General features: G+C 35.8%; 1 protein-coding gene across 2 annotated transcripts in view; it reads right to left on the minus strand.

Moving 5' to 3' along the window:
• Positions 1 to 2,096, minus strand: part of Cfhr5 (complement factor H related 5) — a 36,259-nt gene extending 34,163 nt beyond the window's left edge. For both annotated transcript variants that reach the window (XM_074048733.1, XM_074048732.1), the window contains exon 1: positions 1,935 to 2,096. In XM_074048733.1, coding sequence (XP_073904834.1) covers positions 1,935 to 2,070 — 136 coding nt within the window. In that variant the 5' untranslated portion in view covers positions 2,071 to 2,096. The remainder of the gene's footprint in view (positions 1 to 1,934) is intronic.
• Between the last annotated feature and the right edge of the window lie 15,352 nt (positions 2,097 to 17,448).

Here is a 17,448-nt window from a genome sequence, read left to right on the forward strand (position 1 = left end):
TCTTGTGAAATCTGAAGTTGTTTATCTAACTGTATAGATTTGACATTAGAAAGTTTTGGAGAAGCTCTTCAGGTCTAGACCTCCATGTGTCCTCTTGCCTATTACAGCTGTTGTTCATTATCTCTCAAATTACAGTACCAGATTTTTATGCATTATTCGTATGTATTCTTCTCAGTCCAGAAAAATGTGGCTTCTATTCTCCAACTTTATTTTACCCATCGTTCAAAATCCATTCCACAACATTCATCCAACACTCTTACATGCTTCACCAGTGGTGCTAACTGCAAATGTTAACTTCTCTTGACATGTCTCTCCAGACACCCACTTGAAAGTGAAGATCATTATTTATTTCTATCAACTGTACATTCTGAGGGCACCTTATGAATACATTTCATACGGGATGTGCGCACACACACACACACACACACTCTCTCTCACAAACACACAGCCAGGCAATGTATTTGCCTGTTTTTAGGACACTATAATTAGTAGTGAGGCATGCTTGGGGTTTTCATTTGAATAATAACTATTTTCCTACTAAAACCATGCAGAGTTTTCTATGTATACAAAAATATTAGCTTACAATGTTGCTTCTACTGTCTGGCAGAGTGTCAGGCACTCAACAGATGTCAGTACACACTTACAGGACTTTTACCACTTGGACAACTTTTGGATAGAGTTTCACTGAAGCTTCTCCAAGAAAGTGAAGGTTGGACTTCTTTTATCTTGGACAAAAGTCCACATCATATTCTCTAGTTTTAATTATTTTCCTCTACTTTTTCCCCCATTTAGAAATCCCCTTTTAATACCATCTCTAACAGATGTTCAAGTTTCTTAATCTATGTCAGAAACATTGACTTAAATATCTCAAAGACAGCTCTGCCCGTGAGGGACTGTGAAGGCATGACACTCCCTGAATGTTAACCAGAGTCCTCAGTGTTTTTAACTGTAGCTAATCAGTGTCTGTCACTGGAGGAAAAATGGTTCTCTCACTAGATGACTGATCTGGAATTACAAATCAACCTTAAAGGGGAAACAAAATAAAATGAATTTGAAGTCCCTAGAAATAATGTCTTACAATTTGTGTTACGGTTAATCTTAAATAAAAGAATTTTAATTTTTCCTGTTTCTTCTCTCATGTCAGAACTGAAGAGAAACTGGACAAATAAAACTTCAACCATGTCCACAATTTGTGAAGCAACAAAACAGCAAAATAAATCCTTCCTGAAAATCAGAGTTAAGCACAGTGACTGAAATTCCATTTATACAGTGTAGTCAGTCTCCTATACCTTGGTAAAGGTTCTGTTTGCAATTCTTTTCATATGGTGGTTTTATGAAATAAAGTAAATGTTTAAAACACTTTAAGGCTGTTTCTGATGTTAATAAAGAGGCAACATGATTTCTTTTCACTTTCCATATTTGTTGCAGAAAAAATTATATATTTGCATTTATCTGGTTTACAAGCAAAAATAGGAATATGCTCTGTCTTTATTCCTGTTTAATTAAGAGATATTTCTAGGTGTTAAATGATAACTAGATTGAAATGATAAATCTCTCATTCTAATATGTTTAATGTTTAGAATTAACTAATCTGTGAAATTCTGAAGGTATATGCTCATGTCAGGGGATGTTTTCTGGTCCACCACATGCACAATTTAAGGAGAGTTACACTAGTACTTTACACTGTCACTTTCATTATTTATAGTTTTCTTAATCTATATTTATTTTCCAATTTTACATTTAGTAGAATTTCACACTTTGGAATTTAGAGAAAGAAGAAAACATAATTTCTTTATTTCCATTAAAATAGATAAATACTATGATTCCTCATCCAAATTGTTCTCAATGTTTTTTTGTTTTAACAATATGCTTACATACAACTAATGAGCACATCTCAGTAAGACAGTAAATACTCAAATCTGGTTTCAACTTACCTTCTCCTCCAACAGTGGAAACCCATAACATTAGAATGACATTGATTGAGAGAAACATGTTAGTTAATTCCAATCTTGGATATCTAAAAATGCACCAGAACTGTCTTGTTACTTGGAATCTGCTGTCATTGACCATAATGAGCGTGACCGAATTTCAGTGCATTGCTGGGAAGCTGGTTTAGTGAATTTCTTTGGGTAAATATCAAAGTTCAAAGATGGAAGGGTGTAATAGCTAAACAGTGTTTAATCTGTGTTTTCACATTAATACTCTGAAATCATCATTTGATAGTTCTAGCCATTGAACTTCCTAGTGCCAGTAACTGAGACTCTGAGGACATAATATTCAGAAATGGACCATGGAGAAAAAATTTTTAAAAAAATCTGTCCTTGCCTTCTTTCTATACTGGCGGACAGCTGTTTTGAAAAGTAAGCATCAGCCACCGACCCTCATGTCATTATAACAACATCACTTATAGTTGTAAATTTCTGTTAAAAAATGGCAGTAATAATTAGGTTCCTTCTAAGTAGTTTTTATATTTTGTATATATTTTAAAAAGCTAAACAAGAAGAATTTTGTCAAGTAATGCTTACTAAAATATTTTAACTAAGAAATTATATTTCAAATTCATTCCATTAAGGTGAGACTTCAAAAAAGGCTATTTGAGGAAAATTGATAAATTCTCTTCTCTCTGAAAAGGCATGATAAATCTGGATAAAATTTTACAAAATATGCAACCATTTATATAGTTTCTGGAAAGTAGCTAAAGACCCTGATGTTGAGAAGTTTTATTAAAAAGTCTCCATGAATCTCAGTCAAGAAGAGTGGCTACTTTGATGTACTTCTGTCTCTCAGTCTAATTTCATGGTTCAGGATTTTTCCCCTAAGTGGGCATGCAGTCATGTGAACACACAGCTCTGTTCCCTGCAGGAAAGAACGACTTTATAGCTTAGAAATTTCACACCCAAAACACTGTGGTGTGCAAAGAGGTTGCAGTGGTATAGTATCTAGGTACAAATACCAGTCGGGGAAATCAACAAAATTAACAGGGAAACTTGGAGAAAGAGAACCAGAAAATGTTCTACTAAGATAAACTTTGTCTATAGAGATCCGGAAACTAATGGATATATAGATGGCTGTCCCCAGTAAGAGAAGTCAGAGAGGACTCTGGGAACTTTACTTCATTAAATGTGAAACAAACTCATAAACTGTCTTGAATTTTGAAGGCCTTTCCCAAACTCTGAAAGGGTCAAATGGCAAAACATAGCACACTTAAGTACCTCTGACCATTTATTCGTTAAACCCTAAGATATGCTGATAGTAGGATGACTCCTAGGAAGTGAGACTATAAAGTAAAAATAAGAGGTAAAAACTGAACAGTGGCATCAAAATCAATACACTTTGGTAGAAACAAACTCCACTGAATTAGTCTAGGTAAGCTAGTATACAAATAAATAAAATTTGGGAGATTCATACTTCAGAATTTTTATAATATAGTACCTAAATTTTTCATCATCTTATATTCAACAACAAATCATATTTCTTTTTTAAGTTCTTATTTCTGTGTGTTAATTGTACAAAGCAATGGGTTTACTTGTGATCTTTTCATGCATTCATGTAATGTATTTTGATCAGAGTCACCACTCCATTTCCTTCTCTTATTCTCCCTCCCCCATCTCCCTTTGATTGCTTAGTAGTCTCTCTTCTCCTTTCATGTCATTTTTTTTCTAGATTCCAAACATGAGAAAGCATGTGACGCTTTTCTGAGTCTGGCTTATTTCACTTCATATTATGATCTCCAGTTCCATCCATTTTTGTGCAAATGACAATATTTCATTCTTCTTTATGGTTGAATTATACATATATCTTTCTTTTGTTCTTTTCTTTCTTTCCTTCCTCCCTTCCATCTATCCTCTATCTATCATCATAATCTATCTAATCTATCTCCATTTATCTGTTGTTGGGCACATAGGCTGATTCTATAATTTGGCTATTGTGAATAGTGCCAACTGTAACACGATATACATGTATCTCTACTGTATGCTGACTTTGATGTCTTTGGACATGTGTGTGTGTCAAGAGTTGTATAGTTGGATCATATAGTTGTTTTATTTTTGTTCTTAGAGGAACTTCCATACTGATTTCCACAATGGCTGCACTAAATTGCATTTCACCATCAGTGTATGTGTTCCTTTTTTTCAGTTTTTCCTTGATTCCTCACCAACATTTATTTTTGTTTTTATGATAGTCATTCTGATTGTGGTGAGATTGACTGCCAATGTTGTTTTGATTTTAATTTCCCTAATGACTAAAGAGGTGGATTTTTAAAATGTATTTATTGATCATTTATACTTCTTCTTTGGGTAATTATTCAGTTCATTTGCCCATTTGTTGATTGGATTACTTTTTTCTTTTGCTGTTTAAATTTTTGAGTTCTTTATATATTATGGATATTAATTTCCCTGTAGGATAAATAGCTGGCAAAGATTTTGTTTTCCATTCACTAGTTTTCCTCTTAATTCTCTTAATTTTTTCCTTTGCTGTGCAGAAACTCATTAATTTAATGCAATCCCATTTGTCCATTTTTGCTATTATGTCCTGAGCTATTGGAGTCCTATTCATAGATCCATTTTCTACATCTATGTCTTTGAATGTTTCCATGATTTCCACTAGAAGTTTCAAAGTTGCACATCTTACCTTAAGGTCTTTGATCCATTGAGTTGATTTTTGTTCAGGGTACAGGTAGGCAGATATGCAATTTCAATTTCCTGAATGTGAATATTAAGTGTTCCTAGTATTATTTGTTAAATAGGCTATCTTTAACAAATAAAAGGACCATGTGTTTGGTCCTTTGTTGATAATTAGATTACTATAGTAACATGTGCATATTTCTGGGTCCTCTGTTCTATACTATTGGTTTTGCTTGACTGTGACAGTACCATGCTGTTTTGTTACTATGGCTCAGTAGTAAAATTTATGATCAGATACTGTGAACCTCAGTGTTGCTGTTTTTGCTCAGGATTTCTTTGGCCATTCAGGTTCTGTTCTACTTCCCTATGAATTTTAGGATTGTTTATTTTAGTTCTGTGAAGGTCATTAGAGTTTTGATGATTGCAATGAATATCCTTTTAAGTATTCTGATCATTTTCACAATATTAATTCTTCTGGTCCATGAGCATAAAAGTTCTTGCCATTTTCTATTATATTCTGTAATTTCTTTTTTCAATATTTTATAGATTTTAAGATGTTTTCTCCTTGATAAAATTCATTCTTAGCTATTTTTAAGGCTTTTACTATGTGATTATTTTCCTGATTTATTTCTCAGCTTGTTCATTATTGATATATACAAAAGTTACTGATGTTTGTGTGTTGGTTATGAAATGTAATCTTCTGGTCATTAGGGTCTTTTAAGTATAGGATCATATCAAATGCACATCAGAATAATCTTTGTCATTTCTTTTTTGATTAATTGCCTTGGCTCATACTACAAGCACTGTATTGAATAAGAGTGATGAGAGGGTACACGTTTCATTCCATGTTTCAGAGGAAATGGTTTCAGGTTTTCCCCATATACTGAAATGATTTTAGTATAATGTTGGGTATTAGTTAGTCATGTACAATATTTATTATATTGAGACATGATTCTTCTATTCCTAGTAACATCCATGCCTTTATCACAAAGCAATGTTGAATGCTTTCAAAGGCTTTTTCTGTATCAGTTGAGATCAGGTGATTTTTGCTCTTGATTCTATTTAAGTGCAATATTGCATTCATCTCTTTGCATTATTGAACAAACCTTATGTTCCTGTAATGAAACCAACTTCTAAAAGGGGTATAGTCTTTTAAATATGTTGCTCAATTGAGTTTGCAAGTATTTTATTGAGAGGTTTGCATGTATGTTCACCAAGAAATTTGGTGTATAGTTTTCTTTGTGTATGTATGCGTCTGTTCCTGTTTTTGGTATCGTGTTTATACTGGCTTTGTAAAATGAATTTGGAAGGATTCCTTGTCTTTCTATTTCACAGACTATCTTAAAGACTATTGGTCTTAGTTCTTTTAAAAGTTCTCATAAAATTCAACAGTGAATTTTTCTGGACTTTTAGGTTTTGTCTTTGTTGTTGGAATAATTTTATTCCTGCTTCAATCTCATTGCTCATTATTGGTCTGCTAAAATTCTTTGTATCCTCTTGCTCGATTTTGGTAGGTCTATGTGTCTGGAAATTTATCCATATCCTTTAGATTTTTTCCAGTTTACTGGAGCACAATCTTCCAGTTATTCTCTGATGTTTCTATTGATTTCAGCAGTATCTGTTGGAATATCCTTGTGTTCATCTCTAATTTTATTAATTTGGATTTTCTCTCTCTCTTGGTTAGTTTAGCTAAGGGTTTGTCAATATTATTTATCTTTTCAAAGAACCAGATCTTTTTTTCACTATTCCTTTTTAGTGTTGTCCTTTTTGTTTCTTTTTCATTAATTTCAACTCTGATCTTTATTAATTCTTTCCTTCTTTTTTTGAGCTTGGTTTATTCTTGTTTTTCTCTGACCTGAAGTGGTGTCATCATGTTATTTATTTGAGAACTCTCTGAATTTGAAATGTAGGGCTCCAGAGCTACAAAGTTCCCACTTAGATCTGGCATCGCTGTATCCAACAGATCTGGTAAGTTGGGTTTTCATTTTTATTTTATTTCACTCAACTATTTAAATCATGTCCCTAACCTTTTTTGCTTTAGTTTTTTTTTACATAGAGTTTTGCATTTTTTGCCTGGGCAAGTCTCAGACCATGATTCTTCTACCTATCCTTCCCATGTTGCTGGGATTACAGTTGTACTAGCATACTTTTACTATTTGTCTAGATGGGTTTCACTAACTTTTTGCTCAGGATGGACCTTGAACCATGATCTTGTTAAGTGGCTGAGCCCATGCCTGGTTGATCCTATGAATTTTCAATTTTTCCTATTTTTTTTTATGGTGTATTGTTTACTATCTATCTATTTGTGCATTTTCTATAGTTTTTTTGCTGCCCATTTCCAATTTTATTCTGTTATGATCTGATAAGATACAAGATATTATTTCAGATTTATTTTTGTATTTGTTAAGATTTGTTATATGGCCTAAAGTGCGGTCTATTTTGAAGAAAGTTCAATGAACTTCTGAGAATAATTTGTATTCCATCATTGTCACAAGGGATATTTTATAGATTCGGCTACATCAATTTGATCAATGGAGCATTTTAACTTTGAAGTTTTCTTATTCATTTTTTATACAAATGATTCATCTATTGATGAGAGTAGGGAAATAAAGTTATACACTAGCATTGTATTTGTAGTAGTAGTAGTAATATTGGGAATGATCTTTGATACAGATGTATTTGCAATTATTATATATCCCTGGTGGACTAGTCCTATATTTGCCAAGGAGTGACCTTCTATAGCTCTTCTGACTAATTTTAGCTTTAATCTACTTTGTCAGGTACTTCTGCCTAATTTTGGGTTCGATTTTGTGTTTATTTTTTCCCATCCTTTTATTTTGTATATGTTTTTTTTTTTTTGTCACTGAGGTGAGTTTCTTTTTTTTCTCTTTATTCATATATACATATGTACATGCATTGTTTGGGTCATTTCTTCCCTCTGCCCCCTGCCCCATCCCTCTGCCCCTCATCCCCCTCACTTCCAGGCAGAACAAGTTCTGCCATTTTCTTCAGTTTTGTTGAAGAGAAGACATAAGCAACATAAGCAATAATAAGAACGACAAAGCATTTTTGCTAGTTGAGATAAGGATAGCTACACAGAGAGATTCCTAGCATTGCCTCCCTGCACAAGTGTATTACAACCCAAATTGACTAATCTCTACCGACCTCTTCATTACTTCCCAGTCACTTTCCCATATTGACCTTTGCCACTTTAAAGTTACTGGATTAGCTCCTCTGCAGTGGGGACATCAAATGTTTTCAAGTTTTGGGTTTTTTACCTATCCCCAGTCCTCCCTGTATGTGCTCTCCCCTTAGCATGTGACCCAAGTCCAACAACATTACTGTCTTTGCCCTAGATTTAAAGTCTGCATATGAGGGAAAACATACGATTTTTGGTTAGCCTGGCTAACCTCAGTCAGGATGCTGTTCTCAAGTTCCACCCATTTACTTGCAAATAAATTTTACTCATGGCTGAGTAAAATTCCATTGTGTATAAATACCATATTTTCTTAATCCATTTGTCAGTAGAGGGGCATCTTGGCTGTTTCCATAACTTGGCTATTGTGAATAGTGCTGCAATAAACATGGGTGTGCAAGTGCCTCTGGAGTAACCTGAGTTGCATTCTTTTGGGTATATCCCTAGGAGTGGGATTGTTGGATCATATTGTAGCAAGGAGGAGGACCAGAAAAAATCAGACTAGCCCTGAGTTCTGATAAGGTAGCAAGGGGTAGGGATGGCATAACAGAGAGATAAAACCTGAGAAATCTGAACAGGAAGAAGGTCACATGGCACCAGGGAGGGCAAGTCACATAGCACTAGGATAAAGTAGCTAATAAAATTAAATATAACCATATATGAATTAGACCTTACTTTTTGCTTCTGTAACCTGATTGCAAGGGTATATAAGGTGAGACACCTTTGTTCTCAGAGCTCAGCCTTTTGACATGAGTCCTTTGAGTCTGCTGGCACAATAAAACATTACTTCCTGCTAATTGCCTCAAGAGTCCTGTATCTCAGCTAGCAAACTCTTGCAACATTTCTTGGGGGCTTGTCTGGGATTGTAGAGATGAAGAGTTGTCACTTTCCTTGTCACCAGGGTGCATTCCCCCAGACCACCAGGAGGAGATCCCACCAGGCACTAATGGACAGTTTGTTCTGAAGGGGGATTCATCTTCCCAGTGAGTTGGGATGAGGGCCTCAGAACCAGCGAAGGGAGGGGAGGACCTCTCATCAGACTGGTAAGAACCCAGGTTCACATTCAGGTCTGCCTCAGGATGCAGAAGAGGAGCTTGATCACCTCCCAATGGGACATAATAGTAACTGCCATTTTTGGGGTGAAACCACGTGTCACAGATTTAAGGATCAATATGGAAGTATGGTGCTATATGAGAGTATATGAAAATGCGATCTGAGATGCAGCCCAGCAGCAAAGTGAATGAGGAATTCCTTCCCACTCTGTGTTTGTCTGGCAGTCTGGTAATGGGAGGAGATGGGTGAAAATCTGAGTAAAACACTCCCTTGGAGTGTTTGATTAATAACTTTAAAAAGGGATTTAATGGAGACTGCGGAGTTAAGTTAACTCCTACAAGATAAAGGTCCTTTGTGAAGTAGATTGGTCTGCTTTTGGTGCAGGATGGCCCCCAGAAAGGTCACTAGATAAAATTGTGTTTAATGAAGTTTACAGAGTAATTGTGAAAAAAAATCCTAACACCCAGGAGAATGTGAAAAGCCAGTAGGCTAAAACTGGTCTTCAAAAACCAGACTTTGTTGTTTATTTAAGTTCAGGGAGCAATTTATTGGGAAGACTGAAGAGAAATCAGTCTTTCAGTCCTGATGGGTAGCTTTGATGCCCCAGTTTGCACATCTTTACCCAAAATGCACATCCTGAAGAGGACTGAGGCTCAGAACTAACTGAGCACTTACAAAAATTAACACACGAAAGATGGACTTACACTGATACTTAAGATCTGGTCTAATTTGAAAGAAAAGGAATGTTGCCAAAGGGTTATGAATGTAGACAGAGGGAAATGGAGAAATGGGAACAAAATTGGGATGAAGTCTTCATGGATGAAATGAAGAGAGAAAGAGAGGGAAAAGAGAGAGAAGAAAAAATAAAATGTCATGAAATGTTTGGAGACAGAAAAGGATGAAAGTTTTAATACACTTCTTCAGTTGAGTTTTTATGTCTTAAAAATAAAAAGTAGATAAAAAAACAATTTAGGATTATAAAAATATGCCAAAAATACTGAACTTGCTGGCACTTTTACTTCTAGGGCACATAAATAGAACTACCTAAAAGGATAAAAAGAAAAGGAGAAACTTCAACTGTTGCTGGTAAAAAAACAAAAACAAAAACAAACCAAAACAAAAAAAACCTGTTCCAAAAGTTTGGTGCAGTAACCTTGGTCTGATATTGAGACAGTCATGAAATGCTTATGTTTGCTTTGCTAATGGCTGGTCAGCGTATGCATCCATCTAATGATATGCTCACAGTGTGTGTGTGTGTGTGTGTGTGTGTGTGTGTGTGTGTGTGTGTGTGTGTAAACATCTTCAAAATGGTTCTGAAAATGCTGCTATAAGGTTAATATGATACTCAATGTAACAAAAAATTATTGTTTTTATTTTAAAGATCTCTGTTATAAACTGCTTAGACTTTTTACACACAAATATGTAAACATCTTGAGAATGGTTCTTATTAGAGAGTCAGTGTAAAAATATTACTCTGTTCTGCTGCTACTTTTAAGAAAACAGGTTATCAAACTTATTTCAATCAGGTCTCACTAAGATGCAGGTATTCAGGGGTTAACACTCTGGCTGAGACCAGAGGAGGAAAAAAAAAAAGAAGAAGAAGAAGAAGAAAAGGGGGGACCACAGCCTGTAACAAAAATCTTGGAATTTGGGTAGTTAAAGAAATGACCTTCAGGTGATTCATTCTGCCATACTTACAGTCTGGAATTTAATTCTCTCTTATAATACAGGGGTCTATTAACAAATGGGATTTCTATAAATTGTTTTTACACAAAAAATAATTTTAAGGTTGCTTTCTTTCTGTTTTTTTCCCCATACAAATATAAGATTCTTAGTTAAAAGGTTTTATGAATTAATTTCAACAAGTAACATGATATTAAAGATAGGATTTTAAAAAACAAAAGGTTAAAAATACTTTTGGATAAAAAAAAGGGATAAAGACAAGCTGCCCCAGAGGATACAGAATAAGTTGTCATAAAGATAAAGAGTAAGTTTTCATAAAAGATGGAACTTATAGATGCTTATGTAAGTGATTAAGTTGACTAAAATCTAAAAGTTACAGTAAAGGTTTTGTAAGGTCAAAATTTAAGGTACTGATGTTAAACTAATACTTAATTCTCTAAGCTCATAACAACAAGGTTATCTTTAAAATATAATATTGTTCTTGATAAAATTTACCAAAAAAATTGTCTTAAATGTTTTTTGTTTTGTCAAGGTAACTGTCAGGAATTTTTGGTGCAACAGGTTAATGCACAAATTTGGCACAACAACAAGAGTTTACTAAAACACAGAAAAACAAGAGGCAGCTGAGCACAAGGAATACAGCTGCACTGATGTGAGAGTTAAAATAAATTTACTTATGTAAAACCAAAGTGCACCCTCCAGATAGGATTAAAAAAAACTCAACAACAAAAATAACCCCAGTACACTGGAAATCAAGATCTCCAGTTTTTATTGGCCTCAACAAGTGAAGGTGTTAGTCCTACTCCTTCCACATGTTGGATGGAGGGAATTTGTGCCCTGGGATGTCCAGATTGGGCCTGTTATTTTAGGGGGTGCTCCATTGACTACAGGCTCGTGGGATCCTGCTGTATGTCATGAGCCATATGTTAATGTCAAAAATCTGGGATCATCCCTTATCAACATCTGAGCCATGATTCTTGGCCACTATGTTTCCTACCTCCATACTTAGTCCCCATAAATATACCTGTGCTCTCTGGTGATTTTTGTCAGGTTTTAACTACTAAGGTAACTGAGTCATGTTCATTTGAGAGCTGGTTTATGCTGGGGTTAACAATGAAGACAGCAATGTTAGGAATAGAACCCCTCCCACCTGCACATGGCTTACCTTTATCTCCCTGGATAGATGTCAAGGACATTTGGGCAGACAGTGACCTAACTACAACTTCTCTTTCTGGGTTGCCCAGCAGCAATATCCCTTAGCAACCTTCCTGGTACTTTTCCACAGCCGTCTATATTTAGCCCAAGCTGTGTATAGCAATGGGCTCTAGCTCTCTTGCTGGGGTCTCTCCCCACAAGACTCCTGCCTAAACAATAAACCCTGTACTGGTGTTTGAACCATCTCTCTGCCTCTTCTGTGCCTCTTATTTTCTAACAGTTTATATAAAACTTTCTAGATGACCTCATAGTTAACCAACTGTTGTCTTGGGAGATTCTAATACAGTTGGCACCCTATATATGTCTGTGACTGGGTTATTTGGGATCACTGGCACTGTTCCCCCCAAATGATGAAAAAATATAAGGTTTTACTTCAAGAGCAACAACTAAACTAATACTTATATATAGCCTCTATAAAGCTGTGATGCTGTTGCTTGTTCTTGTATATTAAATATATTTATGTTTTTCAAATATATCAAGCCTTCTAAAATACAAAATTTAGTTAAACATGGTAACAAAATGTTACTGGTACTGATATACTGTTCTGTTAGTTCTAAATTGTCCATCAGAATTTTAACCATGACTTAAGTTTTTGTCATTACAGTTCTGATCCTTCTGGGACATTTACAATCAAGTCTATAAAAAATGACTGTAATAACTACTTATGTGTCATCCAGGTTAGCTTTTCAGACATCTGCTTTTGTTAGACATTGTTTTGTACTGTACTTGTCTAAAAGCCCATTGCCTAAGAGCCACTCTTTCTGACTCTTTGTTGCTTACATTTGGCCATAAGGGTCTAGTTGGCACTGACTCCCACCTGATCTGCTTGTTATTCCCTCCTGATGTGGGATCAAGATCAACCAAACAAACAAAATCCAGGAAAAAGAAAATCCTGATGATGACCAATCAAGAAAGATCTTCAGTCTGAGGCCATATCACCCTGAACGTGTCCAATCTCATCTGGTCTCAAAAGCTAAGCAGGGTCTGGCCTGGTTAGTACTTGGATAGAAGACAAATCTTCAGAGGAGACTGTTCAGAGACAAGCAGTTTGTAGACAAGGGGGGAATGCCATCAAAGTTCCAATAGAGTCACTGGTGCCAGACTTGTCAAAAGTAAAGAGATGGTTAAAGACATGGTTGTTATGCATGTGTGGCTATCTGGCATTAAAGCCCTTCTAGACACAAACTCAAATTTTTAGAAAGGGTCTTCAACTTAAATAGAGACAAAATAACTATTTTTACTGGCTCTAAACATGTCCTTTGATACTTAAAATTGGTGGTTTTAACTTTTTTAAACAATGAGTTTTCTTGGAGATATATACTGACAGTATATAGTTGCCATAGTAATTCTACTCTTAAAAAATAATGTCTGGATAAAACAATAAAAGAAAATGTCCAACCATTAAAACCCCATTGGAGGGGCTCTTTTGTTGTTATCTTGTCTACTCCCAGCATAGTTAAAGTATCAGTGATTGCTTCTTGGATCTACCACAGTCAAGTCAAGCTTCTCTTGAGTAGGAGTGCATCCCTGATCCAGCTTCCCCATGCAAGATCATCCTCCAGAACCTAATTGCCCTCCCTCAGCAGGACTCTGCTTCCCAGAAAAGAACACGGGACCAAGAACAACCGAACAACAGCCCTGTGCTAGTCACCACTGGAAGCTGACTAGTCTATGCATGGCAGAAGCTTGAGGAGTCAACTCTCCAACAGAACAAATGGGATATGTTTTTCACACCATTTATTTCACTGTAATGCATTGTCACCCCTTGTCTGTATCTGCTGCTGTAGTTCTCACACTAAATTTGCCATAGGCTTGGCAGAAACTGCCCTACTGATTGGTCTCATGGTGAAAGGTTTTTATTTGCTCTCTTCTATCTCTTGAGCAGGATGCATAATTACTACTTATTGTTACTGATCTCGTTTAACAAAGGACAAAATACACAGCCATCCTTCACAAGGGAAAAGCTGCCCCTAATTACAATCATGGCACCTGTAACCCTGCAAATTTCACTGTACTTAAGCTATCTGATTAAACATGAGGAGAAGTAATTAGTATAAAAATAGATAAAAAGGGTATTAACCCTGAGAGTCTGATACACCTCAAATTAGTAACCATTACCCATGACAGTTCCTCATCAAGTTTTTCACTCCTTTTACAAGGAGATGAGAAATGAATTTTCCATCTCTGCCAAAGCTAAAAACTTGTTCTTCTTACTGGCTGAGTCTGTAGCCCAGAAAGTCAATGTTACTTCATGCTATGTTTGTGGGGAGGACCAAGGTGGGAGACCATTGGGCTTGGGAAAAGGATAACAAATGGCCTTACATGTAATGATGTTATAAAAATACAAACCATTAAATTAAGATGATGCTCTTTGACCCTAGGTGGGTCTGAGCATCAAAGGGGGGAATAATGTAGCAGGGAGGAGGACCAGAAGAAATCAGACAAGCCCTGAGTTCTGTTAAGGTAGCAGGGAGGTAGGCATGGCATAGCAGAGAGATAACACCTGAGAAATCTTACATGAGGAAAGTCATGTAGCACCAGGGAGGGGAAAGTCATGTAGCACTAGGATAAAGTAGCCATTAAATTAAATATAACCATATAGGGATTAGACCTTGCTTTTTGCTTCTGTAACCTTCTTGCAAGGGTATATAAGGTGAGACCCCTTTGTTCTTGGCCATGAGTCTGCTGAGTCTGTGCTTGCACAATAAAACATTGCTTCCTGCTAATTGCCTCAAGCGTCCCATATCTCAGCTAGAAAATTCCTGCAACAATATTGCAGATCTATGTTTAGTTTTTTAAGAAGCCTCCATATTGTTTTCCAGAGTGGTTGCACTTGCTTGTGTCCCCACCAGCAGTGTACAGGGGTTCCTTTTTCCCCATAGACTCACCAACACCTGTTGTTGGTGGCGTTTTTGATGATAGCTATTCTAACAGGGATGAGGTAGAATCTTAGTGTGGTTTTGATTTGCATTTCCTTTATGGTCAGAGATGGTGAACCTTTTTTCATGTGTTTCTTGGCCATTGAATCTCTTCTTTTGAAAAAGTTCTGTTTACTAGCAAAAACCTTTGGTCCTTCCTACTATTGCTTGTACTCTGAAAGTTAGAGATAAGGGCAAAATAGTTTTTGCCTGGTAGCGAGGGGGTAGGTGGGGAGAGGGAAGGGGTGGAGGGAAAGGGAGGGGCAGGGGAAAGGGGAGAGAAATGACCCAAACATTTTATGCACATATGAATAAAAGAAATAAAGAAATAAAATAAATAAAATAAAATAAAAAGAAAAAGTTCTGTTTAGTTCCATTGCCCATTTCTTTACTGGTTCATTGATTTTGGGAGAGTTTAGTTTTTTGAGTTCTCTGTATATTCTGGTTATCAGTCCTTTGTCTGATGAAATATTCTGTAGACATCATCTAGGTCCATTTGATCTATGGAATGATTTAGTTCTAGAATTTCTTTATTGATTTTTTTGTTTGGATGACCTATCTATTGATGAGAGGGGGTTATTAAAATCTCCCACTACCACTGTGTTGGAGTCTATATGTGCTTTTAATTCCTTCAGAGTATGATGAAATTGGGTGTACTGACGTAGTGTGCATGTAGGTTGATAATTATTTCCTTTTGGTGTATTTCTCCTTTTATTGGTATGGAGTGTCCTTCTTTATCTTGTTTCATCAATGTAAGTTTGAAGTCTACTTTGTCTGAGATAAGTATTGCTATTACTGCCTGTTTTGGGGATCCATTGACTTGGTAAATGTTCTTCCAGCCTTTCACCCTAAGCCAGTGCTTGTTTCTGTCAATGAGATGGGTCTCCTGTAAACAACAAATTGATCTTCCTTTTCAATGCAGTTTGCCAGATTCTTTTGATGGAGGAGTTAAGTCTATTAACATTCAGTGTTAGTACTGATAGGTATGTGGTGATTCCTGTCATTTAGTTGTTTTTGTTGTTTAAGGGTTTGATTGTGTGCAGCTGAATCAATGTTACTCTCTGATTCCTTGTCTTTTCTTCTCCTGTGGTTTGGTGTTGCCTGTGCTCTCATGATTTTGTTTGCTTTCATTTTCTGTGTGCAGAATTCCTTGAAGAATCTTTTGTAGAATTGGCTTGGTAGTTATATATTGTTTTAGTTTCTGTTTATCATGGAAGACTTTTATTTCTCTTCCTGTTTTGAATGATAGTTTTGCTGGGTAGAGTATCCTAGGGTTGAAGTTATTTTCATTCAGTGCCCAGAGACCTCACTCCATTCTCTTCTTGCTTTTAAGGTTTCTGTTGAGAAATCTGCTGTGATTTTGATGGGTTTACCTTTGTATGTTATTTGTTTTTCCTCTTACAGCCTTCAATATTTTTTCTCTATTCTCTGTGCTTGTTGTTTTAATGATAATATGTCATGTGGTAGTTCTATTTTGGTCAAGTCTGTTTGGTGTCCTGGAGGCTTCCTGTACCTGAATGGGCATAGCTTTCTCTAGGTTTGGGAAATTTTCTGTTATTATTTGTTGAATATATTGCAAATCCCTTTTGCTTGGACCTCTTCTCCTTCTTCAATGCCCATAATTCTCAGGTTTGGTATTTTGTTGGAATTGGTGAGTTCTTGCATATTCCTTTTTGAGGTCTTGAGTTGTTTGACTAATAGCTCTTCAGTTTTTCCTTTAATTTCCATTTTATCTTCAAGTTCTGAGATTCTGTCTTCCACTTGTTCTAGTCTGCTGGAGTGACCTTCCATTGTGTTTTATATTTGTTTCATTCTTTTTTTCTTTGGTTTTCCATATAATGGGTCACTTCCTCTTTAATATTGTCTATTTTCATCTTTAATTCATTTATCTCTCTATTTATAGTATTCTCTGTTTCACTTTGGTATTTATTTAGGGCTCCTATGAGTTCATTTATTTGTTTCTGTGTCTTCTTGTATTCTTTATTTTTGGTGTCTTGAAATTTCTTGAGTGTCTCTTATGTTTTGGGTGACCATGTCTAGTAATATCTCCATGAAATTCTCAGTGATTACTTGCATGATTTCTTCTTTGTGATTGTTTTTTTGGGCATCCTTTGGTTCCTTGGCATCATTTATCTTTGTTTTGTTAGAGTCCGGAACTCTGTATCCATTTTCTTCATTTCCCTCTTAATCTTGTATTAAATTATTTTTAGGGGGAGAATGGTTTCCATCTCTTTTTCATCTTCCTGTCAGTCCACTTGGTTCTCTGCAACTATGTTCTTGATAGGCTAGTTGGTGGTTTCAGTCACCTGTTTTCTTTTCCTGGGTTTCATTTTGTTTTTTTCCTGTATTGGGTTTGTAGCTAAGTGTGTGTGTGTTATTTCTGTCACTGGTCTGGGTGTAATTTACTATTTGCTAATTCACAATAGTAAAACTAACAACAACAAATCCAAAGAAATCAATGTGGACAGATGAACAAGCAAACACAAACAAATAATAAACAGAACAAACAAACAAACAAAAAATTCTAGGCTCAGGATCAATAGAATTTCAGTCTTGGTTTAAGTTCTGGTATTACTCTTCTAGCATCTGATCCTGGTGTTGGTATTTAAGCAGAAGCTCTGTTATAGTCTTGCCAGGTAGATGGGTAGTGTTTGGTTTTTTTTCTTCTGTCTTTCAAAGGCAGCTGCTTGATCAGCTCCTCCCTCAGTGGGGTGTGACAGTTAAGGTTTTTATGTTGCCCTCAGATTCTGGAATCAGCTCT

The sequence above is a fragment of the Castor canadensis genome, chromosome 11 (genome assembly GCF_047511655.1).
Source record: "Castor canadensis chromosome 11, mCasCan1.hap1v2, whole genome shotgun sequence".
NCBI lineage: Eukaryota > Metazoa > Chordata > Mammalia > Rodentia > Castoridae > Castor > Castor canadensis.